We start from the raw sequence: 21,671 nt of genomic DNA, 5'->3' as shown, positions 1-21,671 counted from the left end.
AGAATCCCATCCTGCAAGCAAACTTTTATTTTCCAAAAACAAGCATGAGGAGGCACTCCAAAATAAGGTCTTTTCCACTTCATCATACTCCTAAATCTATTTGTCTCACCACTAGAGCTCATTTGCTACTTGGTGCAGCACAGCTGAAAAATGTCACAGAGCTCAGAATTTTACATGGAGAAAAGGGGCAGCATTACAATTCTTAGCTAAATTCAGTTTTCAAGGAGCAAACTTCTGATCTGGTCCTGATTATTATTTAACTCATTAAAAGGTTAAATACTTGAAACAGCATCACTTTCCCACAGTAATTTACTTTTCTAATAATGAAAAACATAGTATGTTTACCCAATATTCTGTTGTCACTAGTAGCTGGTATTTCAAGGATTTCTGACAAGGCTTTGTAAAGCTGTTTTTAAAGTTGGGTCAATTAGAACTTAATGATGCCCTCAAAAAGAAATCAGTTTTATTTTCAGGTAACTAGCTAATTGCTTACTACAAAAATTTACTGTGGCATATCCTCCTTTGTGACAAGACTTGATTTTCTGAAATTACTAGGTCAAATCTGACAATTCAGTTTTGGAGAAACTGTACACCCTGGCCTGCATAGCAATAACTCATATTCCACCATTTTCGTTTCCTCCTGCATTTCTCCAAACAAACTTCTATATCACAGTTTTCACCAGTAAATTTGGGGTGACATGGGGGAGGTAGATGACACACCCCAAACTTATTAATAACAGTTATGGTTAATTTCTGATTAATTGTTTTAAATTATTATTGCAGAGAACTGTAAAAAAAAACCCAAAAACATAACAGGTAAATGTTACCAAATGTTGCAATCAACTGGAACAGCAGCTAAGCACTGACACAATTTATTAGCTCAATTACAGGATGACTTTATGGTGCTACAATCTATGTTGGCACTTACTGAACATTCTGAAGATAAAAGGCAGCAAGAGAAGTATTAGTTTTCAACACTGAAATCCACAGGAATATGAGATTTTCTTATGGTAAATTTGCTCTTCCACAATCTTACCTTTGACAATCTTTTTAGCACAGTCATTGTATACTTGTTCTTGTGACGTGTTTGACTGGAATACACGGTCAAATATATATGGCTTGGACTGCAAAAAAGATAAAAACAAAAACAGAAGAGTTATCAAAAAATGCTGGAAGTGGAACACAAAGGTGTTTGTTAATAGTTTAGAAGTATTCTACATTGTTTCAGCCCAATCTTCTATTTTAAGCACTTGAAGACTAGTGAGGAAATCAGCTTAAATAGTGTTGCTTAAATCTTCCCATGCTTGCTTACAAGGAAAGCCTTGAATTAAATATATTTAGTTTCAAAGTGTTAGCCAGGTAGTTCTGCAACACTCCTCTGCCACATGACCTCAAGTTATTTGATGTACAAGGTAAGCCAATGCCTGGTCTGTACATCTGAGAGTCCCTTATTCTCATATACCTTGGTAGTAGGTTTACTCTGGTAAACTAGAATTATTAAAAACATACCCCATGACACAGTATCTATCTTGGTAGTATTTCTTGAAAAAAATCAAACCAAAAGGAAACATTCAACACAAAGTATTGTGCCATATAAGACATCCTTAAAATAATGCTCCCCAAGCAGAAGAAAAGGCAATAGTGGGAAAGGGAACCTTCCACAAAACTCATTTTGGAAAAGACTACACGAAGATCTGACAGAATTTTGAGAGGAATGCCAGATATTGCTTTGTTTTACAGAAGAAATTTTCATAACAGCTTTAAGCAGCTGACAATCCGTTAGGCATGCTCATCTTACAAAGCTCAAATTTTTGTAGCACTTTTAGAGTTTGATTTTGTAGGTTCTGTAGATGGGCAAAGTTTACAAAGAATCTAGGTCAGTTAAAACTGTTAAACTCACTGCAACTGTTAAGTGTTCCATTCTGCTTAAATTTAATTCATTATCACCCCCTCACAAGGATATTCTAAAATTGCCTCTCTGGCAAAGAAACAAGTATGGCTTCCATCTTTTGCCCACCCGCATTTCCCTTCCCTGACGTGACCTTCCTTGCCTTCTAATAATATCTAGCACCATAACAAACAAAGCTTTTTTAGACTAAACACGTTTATCTGAGGCCTTGAAATCAGTTGGACGAGCACCCTCTTGGAAAAATAATTACAGTGTTCACTGTATAAATATGTTGAAGAAACCACAAGACTCAGTCGGCAGAAACTGTCCCTAAGGGGCTGAAGTTTGTCAAAACACTTGTTTCGCAGCAGGGAAAACACCACCCTTCTCCATTACTCATTCCAGCTTCAAAGACACCTCAAATCCCTATGTTCTACGGGTAGAATTGAGGCCATTAGATACACCAGAGGGAGACAACTAACAAGTCAAGTAACCCTGAGGTAAGAAAATGAAGACTGAGAACACATTACAAAAAAAGGAAGACACTGTAGAAAAGATGACACCATCTTTCTTTCTTTCTAGCAGCTGTAGTTTCAAAAAACCTCCAACTTCACAGATATCAATCAGCTACACTACTGCAAGTCAGCCACATCACAAAACATTAATCAGCTCTGTTTCATGCTCAAATGCTTATTTATATGCACTGAAATAATTCCATTGTGGAACAGAAGATCAAGCTGCAAGACGCTTCACTTGGGCAGTATTGCCTTTAACTGACCTTGTTTATTAACACAGTGAAAGCTGCTAAGCACATGACCAATTTAATTTTCCCTCAACAACTGCTACCAATATACAAAAGTTAATAGTTTAGGCCAAGAGAATCCTCACAAGTGGTTGTCACTTGACACTTCTTCATCCTTTGCAGGTGGAAAGTGGAATATTTGCTTACATGTCCTCATTTTTTTATCACATCTATGAAAATCCATATTAGTGGCATGTCCCTACTCCATCATCACTGAATCAGTATCTAATCAAGTAGGTTTAGACAAGCAGGTTCCAGAATAATTATGTTTTAAGAATGCAAATTACTCCCACTCAGTATGGTTTCACATCTTTGACATCTACAGTGCTATGTCTTATCACTTCTCTTCACAGTCTACTCTCTGCAGTAAACAAAGCTGAAACAGTATTACACAGATTACCATGCCCTAGAAAGTCTCCTCATTACCTTTAAGCGATTAATCAAGACAGATTACAGTGTCAGATATTTTTTCTGCACCAGATGCCTTTTCTTCCCCAAGCAGTAAACAATCAGATCTAATGATGAACGGAAGACACAAAAGGCCCGAGCGGCACTAGTGCATAGTGTCCCTAACAGGGGTAGTAGCAGTGTCACTAACTCTGTACGAGGCTACTTGGACACACCCCAGAAATTTTCAGAAAATGGTGCTCAAATTCTATTAAAAATTTAATACACATGGCCTTATAAGCAAAACATAAAATACTAAGCAAACAAGCAGAACTTCTTACTTCCTTTCTAAGAATCTTTTAGTTCCTTGCCTAGCATTTCTTTTGTCTGTAGTCAACCACAAGACAACTTCAGCTCCCGCAGTTGCCTTGTACTTGAAGGGATGTGGTCTCACAGCAAAAATTTCCAAGTGCTCTCACAGCCTTCAGAAAGGTGCAGCTGCCAACATGATTTAGCAGTAGTAAAACTGAATCTGAATAAAGGGATGATGAACTACAGTTTCATAGCTAACTTAAAGACTAGTTACTCATTACATAAAAGGATGCTCAGCCGATCTAAGTTATACAACATTTGGAGTACATGTGAGTTTCTGTGGAAAAGTTTTTTGCCAATATGTCCAATGAGGACTACAGAAAAATCTGCAATCACAATTGCAGAAATCAATGAAAACTTACATCAAAAGCCCAAGAAATACTTAAGGTTATCTCCACAGGTGTAATTTTTAAAGAACTCTTTATTATTATTGCAGCTTTCCATAAGGTAAAGAATTGGTTATTCATAAGATGACCTGAGTTCACCTTACTTTTTATGCACTGATATCTGAAGCAAAGTTAGCAGTGAAATTTCACTTGAAAAATCAGTATCCTATTTTTCTACAAAACACATCCAGAAGCTCCTTAGTATTTTTTAGCTAGAATGGACAGTTGAAACAGTGCTATAACACCTACCCATGCTTAGCCTGTTCTTGCTGAAAGGTTAAAGTAGTACATAAATGGGCTTACTTTGCCTTTAAGATCTGCATCTATATTAAAGAACATTCTTCCCATCAGCACAAAATATGTTAAAAGAATAATCCAAAATCATTCCTGGAAAGTATGATGCCAAGTACCTGACTCACTTCTTCCTGTTACTAAGCTAAGGTGGTGCTGCTTTTACACACCTAATCTAGTCCAACACTGCCAATGGGTGAAAAGGCACAGCTAAAAATTAATATTTTTAGGATAAAGAAAGAGGATTTTCTTCTAGTCTTAGCCCCATGCACACAAAAGTGCAGCTGATATAGAAAAGTCAGTGAATCTCAGTTCTTTTTGTCCTCTTTTTCTTATTTCTGTGAAAACACCACAAGTATTAACTTCTACAGCAGTTATTTATTGCTATAGAATGACTAAATATGTGATTTTAAACACTGTGACTAGAAACTCAATTTCCAGAATGGAAACAATATTTTTTTAGTAAGTGTTTCAGCCAAACTTTAGTAGAAAGGTTCTTCTGAAGAGAAAAGCAAGCACTGCCATTTATAATAATGGTCACTGAATTTCAGAACAAAAAATCCCAGGAAATATAAGTGAGGTGTCTCTAAGCAAGTGGCACTGCAGCCAGGAAAAAAGCTCTCCCTTTACAGATTTTTGTAAACCAGAATACTGCCTTTCTGTTAAATCATCACACCGCTGTCACCTGTCTTACTCAATATTTAATGGAATAAAGAAAAAGAACTAGAGAGTAACACTGGAAGTATAGTACTATTTCAGCTACAGATTGCTATTCCTAATTCATATTTAAAGTTACACTGTAGACCTGATGCCTTTTTCTGCATCTCTAGTTAAACACTGCTTTTTTTTTTTTTTTGCATTAGCAAATAATAATAAAGTTACTTTACTTTAAAACTGCATCTCACTTCTTGAATATACACAGTAGTACAGCCTTCAGCATTTTTCTTTTGCAAAACCTACTACTAAAACTGCAGTAGTAGCAAGTGACCCTCACTGCCTGATTCTAACAATTTTCTAACCTAGCCTTGTCTCATGTATGATCCAACACCAGTTTAAAAGGTAATGAAAAGGAAAGCCAAATGTTTCAGGGTCTTTCCAGGATCACAGGAGTACATATTATACTAAATAAAAGTAGCACCTAAACAAATATGAAAATACAGACAAGTAACCATGATTCTTTCCTAAAAGCCATACAAATAAGGAATAGTCAATGATCATTATTAAAAACCATCTGGACAAGAGGCACACTGCTCATTTCTGTGCACACCCATAAGGCCTCACCACTGCAGCCACTGGGTAGTGCTGGTTTTGGTTCCAGCTTCAGCTGCAAACCCCTGAGTGCCATTCTATTCAGCAATGTATCTCTTGGGCAGTTTTAAGATGAACAAGACAAGGAATAGAAAAGTTTTTAAAGAAGATGCATGGATATATTAAAGCTACTCAGTTGCAAGTAGTTTTATATTTGATAAAACAAAGGAGATAATCCCATATCAAACTGCTCTTTCCCCCGTTCTTACTCAACAGCCTGAAATCCACAAGCAAATTGCTATCAATTTTCACATACAAGTACATTTCTAAAGTTTAACATAAAAGTTACATAATGAGTCATCTGTTTTAACAAAATCCTTATATTTAACAGGAGAAGCCATCAGGAAGAAAAAAGTAAGAGAATATTAAGGTGGAAAGAAGCCACCTGTAATTAAAAAATCAAAAGCTCTTTACTAGTTAAAAAGTTTCATACTGTGGGAAAAAAATACTTTGTTTCAGAGTTTGGTCTTTAAAGCAGACCAACACCTTACCTCCCCTCAAACTGCTGTTACAAACTAACTACAGTTAAAACTACTGTTTTATCTATCACAAATCAAAATGACTCACTTGTCCAGAAAGACAACGACGACATTAATTACACAGGAGCCAGGAAAAGAAGGGAAGATAGCTAGCTCAGAGATGACAGGGGAGTCAAAGGAGGAGGAGGGATTGGTTATAGCCACTGAATTTCCTCCCCACCCTCCTCCAGAGGAGTCAAATCTGCAGTCTGGGATCAGCTCTGCTTCCAGACTGCCTCCCAGTCTTCACCTCTCATCGACCATTACAGGCAACTCCCAAGCACTGCTAAAGCAGCCTCCACTGATCCAGCACGGAGCCAGGCGCCCACAGGAGGTGCAAGTCCTTCGGGCAGCTGAGGAAAGCAGCTATAAAAAAACCAAAAGTGGCTCAATTACCGCTCAACAGGCAGCAGCCAGGTCAGAAACCAAAGGGCTGAAGTAACCAAACACAGCTCATGGAGGAAGCCCTTTAGACACTGTATCATGAGCACTGCTTCTGTTATCCTCCCCGGGCAATTCCACAACACACAGAAACAACTGGTGCCTGGATACAGGCTCACGTTAGGTCCCTAAATTTGTAAAAACTCAGCCAAGCTATTAAAAACAAAACCACCAAACAGAAGTTATTGCCAACAGTTTTAAAGATTCAAGTCATAATTTTGAGGATATCAATCCTGTCCTATAGCCACCATTCCAAAGACAAAACCAGAGAACATCAAACCTATATTCAAATTTTGTGAAACAAGACACAGATACTGTCACTGCTACCAAATTTAATAATTTTGGGGGCATTTTTCTCCAAGTCAGACAAGTCCTGGATCCAGGACAACTGGGAAATGTGTTGTGATTTTTACCAAGCAGAAATTACCAAGGTACAGCTGGCAACACTAAACATCAATCCTCAGCAGAAAGACTCACATGATCCCTCAGGAGTACACCATCAAACTGTTCTACTCAGATACAGAACCACCTCAACACAATCTACATTTTAGATAATTTTAAAGAGTATTTTAAAAAGATAAAGCTTTCATTTACACTAAGGCTACTGAAAGAAAATTTAGAAAATTTCTTTTTTAAGTCAGAACACAATCAAGGTTTATACACTAAACTGTGGACTATAAACAGACTATGCAGAGTTCCAGTGAATGGGTATTCACTGATGAAAGTGAGATTATTCACTCTAGTTGAATTTTCCATTTTCCAGGATTGGCTCCTGACTCTGAGTTTACCTGTACAACCTCAAGAAGAAGTGATGCATTCCAAGATAGTTACTTGCCAGCTGAAATAAGCCCAAATTACCTCATTTCACAAGCATGCCATTGTTCTTGTCAGTCCAGACTCATGGAATTCCATACTTTATTGACAAATCCAGCTGAGTATTAACAGACTAAAGCACTAGTATTAAGTAACTCCTCTCTAAAAAAAAGCATTATATTAAATTGCCCCCTGCAACTTCAGATACTGTGCAAAAAAACCTATCATTGGTAGCCTCCAAAAACAAAACATAAGCCCTCAAAATTTTCAGACAGATAACTGGCATCTAAAGTTACTTTCAGTAAGAATCAGCAGTCTCTCAAGAAATATATTTACATGAAAACACAAATTAAAAGTTAACAAAAATAAAACAAACATCGGGGCTAAAGTGTGTTTGTACAACACTAACCACACCAGGCAATAAACTACTGCACTTTTTTTTTTATACTCCAGTTCCACTTTATAGCTAAATATGATACACTGAAGAAAAAGGAAAGGATTATCTTTTCCACTTCAACATCCTTATTGCTATTTACAGGCCTCCTACCTTGCAAGGAGACTCCAGTAATAATACATTTACAAACTTGCAGTAAGGCAAATGGTCTATTTATTTTGATTTAACAAAAAGAAGCTGTCAGCTGAAGACTGACATACAGATCTCGAACACTAATTCTCTGGAGCCTGCACCGCCGTTCCGCATTTCTTCCCCAAAACTCTCCGCAGACAATTATCTCTCCCAGCTCCCCCGCGAGCATTTCGAGCGCGCATTTAGCACTCACACAGCACGGCCGGCCGGCGGACACAGTGCGGGACTCGCCCTCACTCCGCACCTCGGCACTTGGGCCTTTCGCTGGAGCCTTTGTCAAAGGTCTCTGACCTGCCCCACGCCCCCCTCCCTCCCTCCCACCCCTCGTCCCGCCGTGCCCTCACCCAGACCAGCCCACCCCACCCCGTCCGCAGCTGTCCCTGCCCCCTTTCCCCTTTCCCTCGGTCTCCGAGGAGGCCGCTCCCCTTCCCGAGGCGTCCCCGCCCGCGGGCGCTCCCGAGCCCTCCCGCCTCACAGCGCGCCCACCCCCGCGGCGCCCGACCCCGCCGACCCCTGACACCCCCTCCCTCCCCCCCCGCCGCGCTTCCCGCCTCTCCCGCCCGGGGCGGCCCCTCACCGCGATGACGACGGTGTCTTCGCCCTGGAACTTAGCGATGTACTTGTCGCCACGGGCCACTTCGGACTCGTTGAGGGGCCTGAAGCGACACATCACTTTGATGTTACATTCCGCCGGGTCCGCCATCTTAGGCCGCCGCCTCCGGGGCGCTCAGCTCCGCCGCCGCCAGCTGCCGCCGCCGCACCGCCCGCGCCGGGGTTCTCGCAAGCCGCCGTGGCCGGGAAACCCGCGCCCGCCCCGGCAAGAGGGAAAGGGAAGGGCTCCTTCCTGGCCGCCGCCGCCTCCCGCTCTCACTTCCTCCCCAACATGGCACCGGCCATGGCGGCTGCGGCCGCGGGTCCCACCCCGCCCCGCCGCTGGGGCGGGGGGATGACGTCACCCACCGCAGCGCCCACCCTGCCCCGCTCTTTGCGCAGGCGCAGCACCTCCCTCAGGCGGGCGGGGGCGCTGCCCGCGGGGCCGCCGGGGGCGCTGGCAGGGGCGGGGCTGCCTGAGGCGGGCGGGGCTGCCTGAGGCGGGCGGGGATGCCGTGGCGTCGGCCGTGGCCGCTGCTCGTGTCTCGCCGCACCTGGAATCACGGAACCATAAAATCTTAGAATTATAGGGTCATGAAATCATCAAGGTTGGAAGAAATATCTAAGATCATGAAGTCCAGCTGTCAACCCAGCACTAATCCTGGGACCCCTAAAGCACTAAACCATATCACTCAGCGCCAGCCTCTTAAACACCTTCACCACTGTCCTGCGCAACCTGTCATCCATACAGAATCACAGAATCAGTTAGGTTGGAAAAGCCCTGAGGTCATCGAGTACAACATAAGACCAAACATCATCACGTCAACTAAATGCCAGATCCAGTCTTTCCTTAAACACATCTGAGGACAGCCAGCAGAGCATCTCTGAGCAGCCCATTCCAATGTCTAATAACCATTTCTGTGTATAATTTATTTTTACTGTCCAACCTGAACCTCCCTTGGGCCATCTTAAGGCTAAGTCCTCTTGCCCTATCACTGTTTGCCTGGGAGATGAGGCTGCCCTACCCCAGCTGGCTATAACCCCCTTTCAGGTAGTCATACAGAGGGATAAAATCACCCCTGCGCCTCCTTTCCTCCCGGCTGAACAGCCGCAGCTCCCTCAGGCAGGTTATAGGCCAAGGGCTGCAGGGATGAGGCCTCGCTCTGATCCGAGCTGCCACCCAGCTCTGCTGGCAGCTGGTGTCGGAGAGGTGACACGGCCCTGCCACCAGCAGGACACTGAGCGTGGCAGTGCTGGGGACAGCATTTTATGTGTGACAAAACTGAGGGGCTGAGTGTGAAGTAAAGGCCTAAAGCTGATGGTTGAGATAGGAACCTATGACATTTGGGATTTTTAGTTTGTTTGTTTGCATTTCTTTTCCTCTGCTAGCTAAAAGGTGGGAAATCCACACCCGTGAGGTGTTCACAGATGCCAGGGAGAAGCCACTGTGCCCGTGAGCCTCGTGGCCTGCGTGCATTCTGGAGCTGGAACACAGCGAATGGGATCAGAGCACGTGGAGCACATGGAGCCCACAGCTCGTGATGTCACCTGCAGGATGGGGACTCTCACCACCTCTTCAACCCAAATGAGAAAAAGCAAACAAACAAACAAATCTGGACAGCAGCTTTTAAAGCTTCATTAATTGCAAGTTTAGTTTATATATTTATTACAGGGGCTCTAAAACTAGTTGACCAAAATGTAGAGAGTGTATCTAGACAAAAACATCAGATAAACCATTCTGATAGAGAGCCCCAAGAGTCTCACACTTTTACAAGTGTGCCTTTTACATCCAAGCATGAACTTTCACATAGGAACAAAGTCACAGCTTGGCTGAGTTCAGTCAGTTTCCTGACAGAAATAATGATTTGTACTGGAACTTTTCAAATAACCTTGAAGTTAATTTAAAAACTCCAGAAAAAATAATAGGGAGCCTTTCTTTTAAGTTAGTATCTTTTAACAGGCCAGAAATACTCAGAAGACCCATGTGCTTCCCTTAGAAGTACTCATTTTTCATTATAAAAAAGGGGGAAACTACTGTGAATTTTAACAGAGACCATCTGTAACCAGTCCTCCCCCATTTTTAAGACTTCTCAGTTTAGGGACTTCAGTGATGTGTTTTTACTTAGTATAGATGTGCAAGGCAAACTCTTCAAAACTGTTCCACATGAGAGAAGAATAACCTAATAATCTAGTTGCATTTATAGGTTCTTTTCACAGAGTAATGCAAAAAATATTTCTGTGCCTAGTTTATCTTATGAGGTAAGCTGTCTGCTCAACCGGGTTCGTGTTGTAACAAGTTTATTTTTCCGCTGTGATTAAAAATGCAGCAGGACTGTGCTGTCTTATGCAGGGCAGCAACAATGACATGTCCACACCCATAAGCACATGTGGAAATAGCTGTCTGGAAAAGCCAAGATATAGACTCAGTATGTAGAAGATGCAGTGCTAGTGCACAACATCCAGCATATGAGATATACACAGACATCTGTCTACAGTTTTCAATAAAATGTTTTAAACATAATTGTTTTTAGGTTTTACATGTCAGAAAACTTGTTTTAGTTGGTTGCTATTTTGGAAATTATTACATTGTGTCTCAAGCAGCAATATGTATTAATGCTTCTCATCTCTTTTTGAGATTATTCACAAGCTTACGGCTAGGAATGTTCTTATGCAGCTGCAGGATTTGCATCCTCAAAGATTTCCTGTGATAGAAGGTTTTTACTTTTATGAAAGGAGTGTGAATTATTTACTACTTTTTCAATTTACTTTTGTACATAAGGAAAAAGAAATGTTAGCTGCATAATGAACAACTTTGTGATTATTACTCATAGAAGTATGTTTCACCTGCTGAACATCCTTTACCATAATGTATTGATGAAACTTCTAGTTCTTATTATCCATAAGCAAAGGGGATGTATCTTTAGCTACATTTGCTTATATGTAGTGTCTGATGTAAGAATATCTCAGTCAAAGATGAAACCTCATAATGACATGATTCTCGAGAAAATAAGTGCTTGGCCTTGCTTACCTGTTGACTGTTTAACAGAGCAGACACTCCACAAAGACAACACAGACCCATGAGTAGATAATTACTCATTTTAACTATGTTGAAACAAAAAAACGTCAGCATGTGTGAACTCTGTAGTAGGAACTGGTCACTCTGAAGCTGTTGGTTCTGTGTGAGCTCATAGCAGAACTGGCTGATGGTGTCTCATCTCAGCTTTGGGAGCCCATGGTGAAAGAGCTCTGCTGAACCACACGTGTGCTCTCAGATCCCTGTCAGGGACTCTGTCATGAAGTTTCTCTTCTCTTCTCTGATCTGTTGTTCAAAATAGCAACTGCTCCTTGGCACGACCTACTTAAAGGCTGACACAACAAAGCTGTGTGCTCAAAGAGGGCACTGTGTTATCTCTGCTGGTGCCAAGATGTGTCAAAAGAGCAGCCTTGAGGACTTCTGTTTAAAGATGTGGTCTCATGAGAACAGGGCAGAGACCAAGCATCCTGGAAAGTTTCCCATTTTGTGGCAATAACATTATGTGCTTTCTTTGCCAACTGAGAATATATTTGCTGTCTTCTATGTTGTTATGTAATGTCTGTAGCATAAATTTTTTGACATTTAGGATAAGACACTCTTTAAAAGTAATATATTGTAGTGAGCAAAAATTATATATCAGTTGTCACAAAAAGCGAATTGTTCTGTTTGGTGTTTAAGCCTAGTATGCCCCACGTAGCTGACAGTAAGCTTGGTAAAGCTTCTCAGTAAAGAGCAACATGTTTTATTAAAGTAATTTATGAAAGGAATTCGTGTTGTTAGTTCACTAACCATGTTTCTTTCTCTTTATGGTCTGTGCAATAAACCCCTACAAATTCTTTTATGACTTATGGATCCTTTAGACCTTCAGTCTTTCCTACCAATAAAAACACGTTAAGAAAAGGGAATTGGCAAACCTAAGCCTTACAGGGAAGCTATATTGGGATAATGATGTAATTAACCATCAAAATTGTTCCAGCAGCGCAAAAGTGATCTTGATTTCATTTTAAAAGAACATTACATATTTGAATAAATCTTTAAACCAGGTGTTTGAGGAGAAGCAAATTAAAGCTACTTCCTCCTGCTCTTTCAAGAAGTAAGAGAGATTCTGAGATTCATCAGTTGACAGCACTTGTTGACATTTAGAGTGCCTAATGCAAACACAAATACGCTTCTCATTTAAATTTGCAGTGTGCTGGGAAAATACATGACATGACTTCTGAGAATTTGAAGTGCATTCCAGATAAAATGTATTCCAAATTTGCAAGTCAGTTTGCAGGACAAAAGAGTGATTAATTTGCCAGATATAGTGTACCTCAAACAAAGTTCTTTGTTGCTTGTAGCACACTCTGTAAATAAAGGCTATTAAGATGACTTATGAAGTCTAGCAGCATCACCTGACACTGGAACACTGTAATTAAAATTACCAAAGTGTTATGGTTCAAACAGCTTATGCAATATATATTTTAAATAATATAGATATATTTTAAGTCTCTTTACCAAGACACTGTGTCTGATCAGCTCAGCTTGAGGAACTCACTAAGAGATTTATTGAGATTAGAAGGTTGGTGGATGAAGTTCAATGGCCTAAGATATTGTTGGAGTCCAACTAGACCATTTGAAGCTCTTACCTGGTTGCAAAACACTCAAGCTTCTTTTCATTCCAGCAAATGATATGGATTGCATCTCCTGTCCAAATCAAGTTCTGGATTTTATGTGAGCTAGAAGGATGAACTGTGTGTTGAGAGTGCTTCTGCTTATACTTAGTAACTTAATCTTGGAAAAAATATAATTAATTTAAAAATCAGTTTTATTTCACTTTTTAGCTAGAAATGCATAAAACCAGAAACTCTCTAATTTGTTCCTAATCAGCAGGATCACATTTAATATTCTGATAGCAATAGACTAATTAAAAGCAAAAGCAAGCTCTAGGAATAATCTCATATTTTAGATGTTTATTTCAGTTAATTTGTGCAAATTCGTGCAAATTCATGCAAAAAAAAATCTGTCTGCTCACTACCTAAAGCATTTTTCTCTAATTCCCTTTGAAGAAGGAACACACTTTTGGACCTTATTTATATTCTTAAATTAATATTAATATTAAAAGAATCCAGCATATGTTGTCAGGAACATCCTGTCATAAGTCACTATTCTCAGATGCTTTTCATTGTTTATAACACTTACTAAACTGACCAGTGGATTTTATCTTAGCTTGCTGGGTGCCTGCCTAAAGCACGTTTTTTATAGTTGTGCAAAAATTGATAATTTATTTATTTTTTTTTTTTAAATAATTAAATTAGAAATACCTTGTTTTCCATTGTTGCTAAAGAAAAACCTCTTAGAATCCTTTCATGTGGGAATTATAAAAGAGAGCCTAAAGACTGAAATTCAATGGGAAGACTTCTGAAGAGCTCTACTTCTGATTGTCAAAAACCACTGAAGGCTGATGTTGGGGGAAAAAACCTCATGTGAACATATTCTTTAGTGTCCTGCAGAATCTTCTATTGGAATTAAACCCCCCAGCCCATGCCCGCGGCTGTCTGTGCTTGTGTGTAAATCACTGAACAAATGATCTCCCTCCATGTCTCAGCAATGGGGGTTTAGCAGTCTTTGCTCTTTCAGTCTGGCTGTTTGATATGGGAGCCAGAGCTGAAGGCAAGGAGCAGGACTGTCTTGAATTCAGGAAGAAGATGCTTTATGTACAGAAGGAAATTTGAAAAGTTGGGATAGAAGAGGCAATACAGAAAACAGAAGTTTGGGAACACAGAAAAACCGTGCAAAAAAGCCTGTGACTTCTGCAGGAGCTCTGTCAGAATCAGGAATGGGATTTACAATCCCTCATTTTCTGCCATCGGCAAAGAAACATGGAACAAGCAAGTGAAGCTTTGCCACTCAGAGGGAGTCCGTCCTATAGCTGCCATGGGCTTTGTTAGTGGAAAGGGCAGGAGCAAAGTGTGATCACGAGAGTCTCTGCGTGGTTTATTGTGGTACTCCAGAAAAGAGCTGGCTCAGGTGCTGCAGAACAAAATTCACGCCAGTACTATAATATAGAAATATATAGAAATAGAGAGACATTTCCAAGCTTTTTAAAGAACAAAGAAATTATGCACTGAACAAGCTTTGCAAAATGTAGCATCCAGAGAGTTCAAAAGAGCATAAAATTATTCTTGGCTGATCCACCTGTAAAGATCTGGTATTGACAGAAGTGGTGGTCTCACAATAACCTGATTTCAAGCCACTGGTGGCTATGAACATAATTGCTTTGCACCTCAGGCTGCATACAGAAATGGCAAGAAATCCCACTGAGATGATCATTCTGTTACATACTTAGCTGGTGGGGAAACTACCACTCCACAGGATGCAGCTACTACAGCCTTACCTGAAATGTGAAATGAAAGTCAGCCTCAACCATGTAACACCAGTGTATTCTGAATATGACACTTCTTTTACTCCATTTTGGATTTGCTCTTCTTTTTTCTCCTGTTTGTTCTCAATTTTGTTTTCTCCTTCTCTTCACTACAGCATTTTTCTTCTGAAGGAGCATATCCTGATAGCCTTGCCTGGAAGAAGCAAAACTACTGATAAAATGTCTAGATTTGAAACTGAAGTCTTGCTTATTTCTTCAGAATGCAGCCTTGCTTCCTCCCAGGCCCCCCCCCCCCCCCCCCCCCCCCCAAATTTTAAATGGTAACAAAAATTTAGGGAGCACAAGTTACATTGTGAATTTTAACGGATGCACAATCTTTTGATCTATTCTTGATTGTAAAGTGCCAGCCACAGTTCCTCATTGGTATGGTCTATAGATAACCTTTCTTTATTAATGTAAGTGCTTTCACGTGCCAAAAAAACCCTGCCACTCTAATATAATTTGGGTTAGATCATAGCTAATTTGCAGTCCCTCACTCCCCAAACTTGGAGAAAGAAAAGTACAAAAAGTAGGTTGAATGATAAGGAAATGTCAAGCTATGTATTTTATGACTGTAAATCGATATGACATGTACTATCTATCGAAAGACATTAGCCATATATCCTGTGTACTTCCATGCACATGAGAGTCTGTCCAGTGGTCTTATATAGCTGGCTATAAGGGTGTCAGAAATTATATGCATTTTCCCATCTTGAGTGTGGAAAACATCCCCCAAGGCCCCTAAGTCTTTAAGTCTTTTTGTGTTGGTTTTTTTGGTTGGTTTTGTTTTGTTTTTTTTCTGTTGTTGGGTTTTTTTTGTTTATTTTGTTTGGTTTTTTGTGGTTTTTTTAGTTTTGTTTTGTTTTGTTTTTGAAAGCTTCTGTCTTGAGATTGTGCAAGTAATTCAGCAAGGTCTTATTTTCAGTGATTGAAAAAAGGCTTTTGATGGAGTTTAAGGCATCCTCCCTGATATTTTTTCCTCCACTGTCATTGAGGGTATTTTATTGGGCACTTGCAAAAAAATCTAAATTCATATGCTTTTTGAATTTGAATTTAGAAATATCAAAGAAACAAAAAGCCCCTAAATGTAGCAGTTAAAGCCCCATCTCTTAATGTGTTTCTTTAAAATCTAAAGCTCAAAAGACAGTAATATTTGGGAAGGCCTTATTGACTTCTTAGGGAAGCACCTAAAAAGTGTGCTTGAACAGAGGTCCCATCTTGCTTTTCTTCTTGTTTCTTAATTCTTGCAGCTAACCAGCCAAGATTGTCATGCTTCTATTGGCCAGTGAAAATTAAAGTCAGAATCAGTTTAAGATAAATGGGGTTTGCCTCCCACTGATATTGTTCTGAAAAATTATACCTGGCAAGATCTTTTTGTCCAATTCATGCATCAAAAAACATCAAACATCAGAGGCTGTGGCTGTTGAAGTAAAGTCTGTTTTTCACAGTCGTTACACACACACATGCATACACACACAAAATGACTGTAAAATCCAAATTTATTTTGTAGGGCTAATTCTGTTTAAAAAGATGATCAGACACAGGTTTTCACTCACCAAGTTTGAAATGTGTTTATACTCAAATTCTTGGCAAAATTATATTTTATGAATCTCTAAAGCTTTGCAGAAATAACGTTGGAAGAGAAGAATCTAACCTTTTTTCCTAGTGCTTTTATCAACAGAAATTTCTCAGTTCTGACATTTGTCATTGGTGACAGTACATGCAATAGGCAGAACAGGGCTGACTTTCAGAATTCAGTTTAAAACTGCCAGGCTGAAAATGCTTTTTCAAGTTTCATGCTGAAGAAACTTCTCTGGCAATGGTAAACACACCATTCATGAGGAACGAGAGGGTGGGACAACTGCACCTCAAAAAATCTACCTTTCCTGTGAAGTTCCTGCTGACCTCACACAGACTCACCATCCTGACTTCCAATCCTCCCATAAATGGGTGTGTGCTGCCCTAGGTGGAGGAGTGAGGGGGCATGGAGGAGTGTGTGCATGCATGCACATGTCTGTGTCATAGTGCAATTCATACTCTTTTCTCCATCTCAGTCACATTTTTATCAAGCTCGTTTACCATGCTGTCCACAGGAAACGGTAGAGAGGTTACACCAGATTTTCAAGCTGTTTAGTAAAAATGTCCCTTTATTTTTTTCTTTCTACTCTGGATGTTTGCCAGCTCTTACAACATGGATTTAGTATGTGGGAAAGCACCAGTTCTTAGTGGTTATTCAAGAGCTTTGGTACTAAAGTGCTGATCTAGCACACTAAGGAGTGGCTGAGTAAGGAAAAGAAAATCAGGTAAGGGATGAGACAGGCACTAATCACTTTTGTTGGCAACATCTAAAGAACTTTTGTCATCCTAAGTAAACTTCTGTCTCATCCCTACTGCATTCATGAAGATGGTAACTTTTCAGCTTTAGTGCAGCTCTTTCCTGTCTATCCAGCCCTGTAATGGTTTAATGTGTTACATTTGTTGCTTCCCCAGTGTCCATCAGGCATCTCAAACCATCAAAAAAAGTATAGCTACTAATAAAACCTTTCTTGCCCCCACATATTTAATCCCCTTTCTCAAGGACCTTCACAACATTAAAGATAATTGGCAATGTGTTTCATTATTTGTTTCATTATTTAATTTCATTCATTATTTGCTGCTCTTTTTTTATCTCTCCTTGCCTCTGCTCATGATTTCTTGTTCTCTTTTCTTCGATGTTGAGCATAGGGTACAGTTCGTCTCCCAGAGTTGCAGCAATGCTTTCTACTGCATCACCCTAGGTATTAAATAACCTGGAAGAATGATTTCTGTCATGATGCCTACCAAAATGGTGAATAATATGGGCAAAGACAAAAGAAGAGTGATAGCATTTTATGAAAGTCCCATATTTCTGATATTATGAAAACATGGATTCATCTTAAAAGCCATTAATCAGTTTTGCCTGTGGTACTCTGAGTTCTTCTTTTTCCATAGACATCAACAACGTTGTTGTTTTCCTAATTGTTTGTAGAAAATTTTAAGGCATTGCCAGAAATACAGAGAAAAAAATGGAATAGTGAAACTGAAATTGCCTTTGTTATTCCCACGCCTCTTGAATAATTGTATTCTGATTTGTCCATATGCATCTATTTCAGAAACAATAGTATCATCATTCCTGGCAAAGAATGCTTCCTTCCTTGGTTACAACTCTGAAGAGAGGGCTTGTTCTTGGATAGAAAAATAAGGAAATTGATTCCTCAGTTGGTGTTTGTCTTCATTTTTGGAGCCCCTGAAAAGCATTAGGCTTGGCATCGGCTAAAAGGGAAAAATTTGTAATAAAATTTTCAGTAAGGTTTATGTCCATTAAAATGCAAAACAATGCCCCTTGCAATAGCTAGAACTTACATGGCATGGTGTGAGTAAAATTAAAATTTCCTTTGTGCCCTTTGCTCTGGCCAAGCATTTAACAGGCAGCACACAAGTGTGATAAATCACTGCATTCTTCTGAATCCAGTTCAATGGTATGGGATTAAAGGTTTACCTTGCAGAGCGTGTGAGGGTTAGGATATAAGAAGAGGGTTGGGAGCTTAGAGTGAGGCAGCAGAAGCTTTAGCATATGGTTCATTGGTGATTGCAATTTGGCAGATCAGCCTGGAGAAGGTTGTAAAGAACACTGCAGATTTGAAGCCTTGTGTGTCCTTCAGTTCGCCTTACCTCATCCACCAGCCCTCTACCCTGTCACAGCTCTGCAAAATGGTTACTGTGCATGGACCTCATAATCAGTGAAGTACTTTTAGAATAACTTGTAGAACAATTTTATACAGAGACTTGAAAATTCTCCAAAATATTTTCTAAAGTGAAAATGTGCTTAAAATTAATGCAATTAATGTCAAAATTGCAGTGTGAAACATCAGTGGTCCTTGCATGCTGTGGCCCAGTTTACATTGTAGCTGACACTGGTCAGAGTTAGCAGCCTTGAAGCAACTATCTTTATGGATATCAGAATCCTTTTTCTAGTGTTTTCTCTGGAATAGGCTCTTTTGTGTTTCTGTTATAGAATTCCATCTTTGTTTACCTCTTAATTCTAAGGTTCATCTGCATAATCTCCCTTTCTACTTACAAGTCAATAATATTTGGTGTTTTCCATTTTCAACCATTTAACTCCTCCTGTTTTCAGAGATATCATTGACTGCATTAACAATATGCTGAAGTAATTTTAGTGCAGAAAATTTCCACTTCTATTGTTATGTGTATTTGTAATTATTGAAAAGAAAATAATTGGTATTTATTTACTTTGTAAATATACTATCATTATTTTACATGAGATATTAAAAATATATAAATTTCTCAGTGTTAATAAAATTGATGATAGAATATTCAGAGCAGATATAATTGTCCCAATTAATTTAAAAATGGAAGATGGAGGAATACCTCTTCAATCCTGTGATTGTTTCTGAAAATCCTCCCTCTTGAGCATTATCATCATCATATGGGTCACAGTGGCTTAGGTAGGTACCTAGTATGTCTTGAAAAAAAATATGCTTGTATGTGTTCAGCATTAAATCTAGGACTTATGAATTCAGTTGTAGCAGTGTTTTTTGCATGAACTGATAATCTGGAGCAGCTGTCCTTTCTGTGTAAGGATTACAGAACACACTGATTACAGATACATCAGCCCTACTTCCATGCTCAAAGACACAGCCTGGTCTATGGAAAACAGTCGTGGTCACTATTATTTTAGATGTGTTATTTATTATAATATTTAGCAGAATGATGTAAGGGTTAACACAAAAGTTCATGCTGTTTGAATAAAAAAGAATACAACATTCCTGTTGTATTCCCCAAGGCTAGCTTTCCCTGGGAAAAGGTAGACAACAATGGTACATTGTTATAAGAAACTCAAAAGTGTTTTAAGATGGAGGTTGATAAGTTTATGGATGGGGATCCCAAAACAAGGTAAGAATGTCTGTGGAGTTAGAATTAAACCTTAAGATCACTGCTCTTTCGTATGGATTTATTGATAGGGCTGGTACCCAAATGCTTGTTAGAGAGGAGATTCTGTGCATTTGCAATGCTTTAGCCTCCCATTACTTATGAGAGTCCAGTTAAGGACTTCTTAGCTCTGCAGTCAAGTGGGTCCTGGGCTGAATGCTCACTGAGAGGCACTGCTGTTGCTTCTGGTGTTAGGATCTCTTGGAGCATCCTAGGATCTTTTGGTCAATTTACTTCCAATTTTTACTGCTGTGAGGGTGTTTAGAAATGACCACTCCTGCTTTCTTCTCATGGCACCGCATATGTACAGCTTTAATCCTTTTTCTTTTAGCCTCAGGCCCACAGGGAATCAGGAATAGCATTCACACTGAGGTATGGGGATGTTCATGGAGGAGTTGTATAGCTCTTTTAAGACTAAATATCTCTCACTGTTGTTCTTGGATTGCCTGGAACATCATTCGGTAACCTAAGCAGTCTTTTTCAGTCCTCTGATACTATGCTCTAGCTTGTGCTGAGACTTGAACCCAGAGAATAACAAGCAGTGCTTGTAAGCTTGGAAGGCTGTTGGTTGTGCTTCTGACCTGCTTAGGGCTCTTCTTCTTGGCCAAATTAAAGATTTCTCCAGAAATCCCTATTGAGTGTTTTGTGGATGTTGAATACGTCACAAGAGCTGGTTTGGGCTTTGAGTGCAAAGTATATTTTTCCTTTCTCTTCTTTGTATCTAGATGTAGGTAGTGGCACAGCTTTTTTCCTGAGAGACAGGCATTCCCTTTCTTGTACTCCCCAGATCAACAGCATGACTTATCTTTATAAAAGACAAGTACTGGCATGCTGGTCACATGATGTTAGAATTAACTAAAAAGTCCAATGTGATATAAGTCTTCATTAAGATCACTGAAGGTTTTATGAGATACACAAGACTGTAGAGGAAACCCTTTCAGAAAATCTTGTGTGTATTAATGAAGGTACACCAGAGTGCTCACACCAGTGTGTTCTGATGTGTTGAAGATTTTTGCTTCTTACTTCTTCTCTGAGAAAAAGAATTATATGAACCTGGCGGATTTTTACTTAGCAAATCCATTTCTTTGTTCTGTAAGGATTTTATGTGCACACACAAGCAACAAAAGTAATTTTGCTATGTTTTTTATTCCTGTTAGACAGGGTAATTATGTCTTAGTTAATAAGCTGAATTCTGTTCCATTTTATACATAGCCAACAGAATTTACTGCGTTGCTAGCAAAGATATTTATGTAACTTAATGAGAACACAAAAAAAGAAGCAAGGATTTGGTTTGCTTCAGACATGCTTCCCGTGAGATTACCAATATTTATTGCTTTGATCTTTCCTCAAGGTTCAACATTCAAAGAGGCAAAATCATATAAACAAGACTTTAAAGTTGCTGTTGACTGGTTAATTGATTATTAATTTTTTGAGATTATTTGCTCCTGAAAAGAAAAAGCAGACAAAATAATAATCTTTTTTCTGTGGATACACTGTTCTTCTGCTAATAACTGTTTGTTTTTTTTTTTTAAGAAATAGCAAGGGAAAACTAATTGTCAAGAGAAACATCATATACCACAGTATATAGGAACCTTGGTATTCATGTTCTTTAGTCTGGTTGGAGTCTCTTTTCTGCATTCTGATCAAAGAAAGCTGAAGTTCTGTCTGCCAGAGAGGTGTTATGTTCTTTTTTTTGACCTTGCCTTGGGCAGAAGGATTTCTGGAGTGTCAAACAACCAGAATAGTTAAAACCTAGAGTACATTTCATAACCTGTTAAGCATCTATAAGCTAGCACATAGTCAAGTGCTCCTAATCTCCTCTTGTAGTGTATGAACAAATTTAAATAGCCCAGAAGGTGATTTGTGTCACTGCAAGGTAGGTC

At 39.4% G+C, this 21,671-nt stretch overlaps 1 protein-coding gene across 1 annotated transcript in view; it reads right to left on the bottom strand.

Moving 5' to 3' along the window:
* KIF5B (kinesin family member 5B) overlaps positions 1-8,495 on the bottom strand; it is a 33,554-nt gene extending 25,059 nt beyond the window's left edge. Inside the window, exons 1-2 of the mRNA XM_062506905.1 lie at positions 8,370-8,495; positions 1,037-1,124 (exon numbers count right to left, since the gene is read on the bottom strand). Of these exons, the coding sequence (XP_062362889.1) occupies positions 1,037-1,124; positions 8,370-8,495 (214 nt within the window). The remainder of the gene's footprint in view (positions 1-1,036; positions 1,125-8,369) is intronic.
* Between the last annotated feature and the right edge of the window lie 13,176 nt (positions 8,496-21,671).

This window comes from Cinclus cinclus, chromosome 1 (genome assembly GCF_963662255.1).
Source record: "Cinclus cinclus chromosome 1, bCinCin1.1, whole genome shotgun sequence".
Classification (NCBI taxonomy): Eukaryota; Metazoa; Chordata; class Aves; order Passeriformes; family Cinclidae; genus Cinclus; species Cinclus cinclus.
The sequence above is the reverse complement of the archived record's forward strand: the minus strand, read 5'-3'. Positions and strand labels throughout refer to the sequence as shown.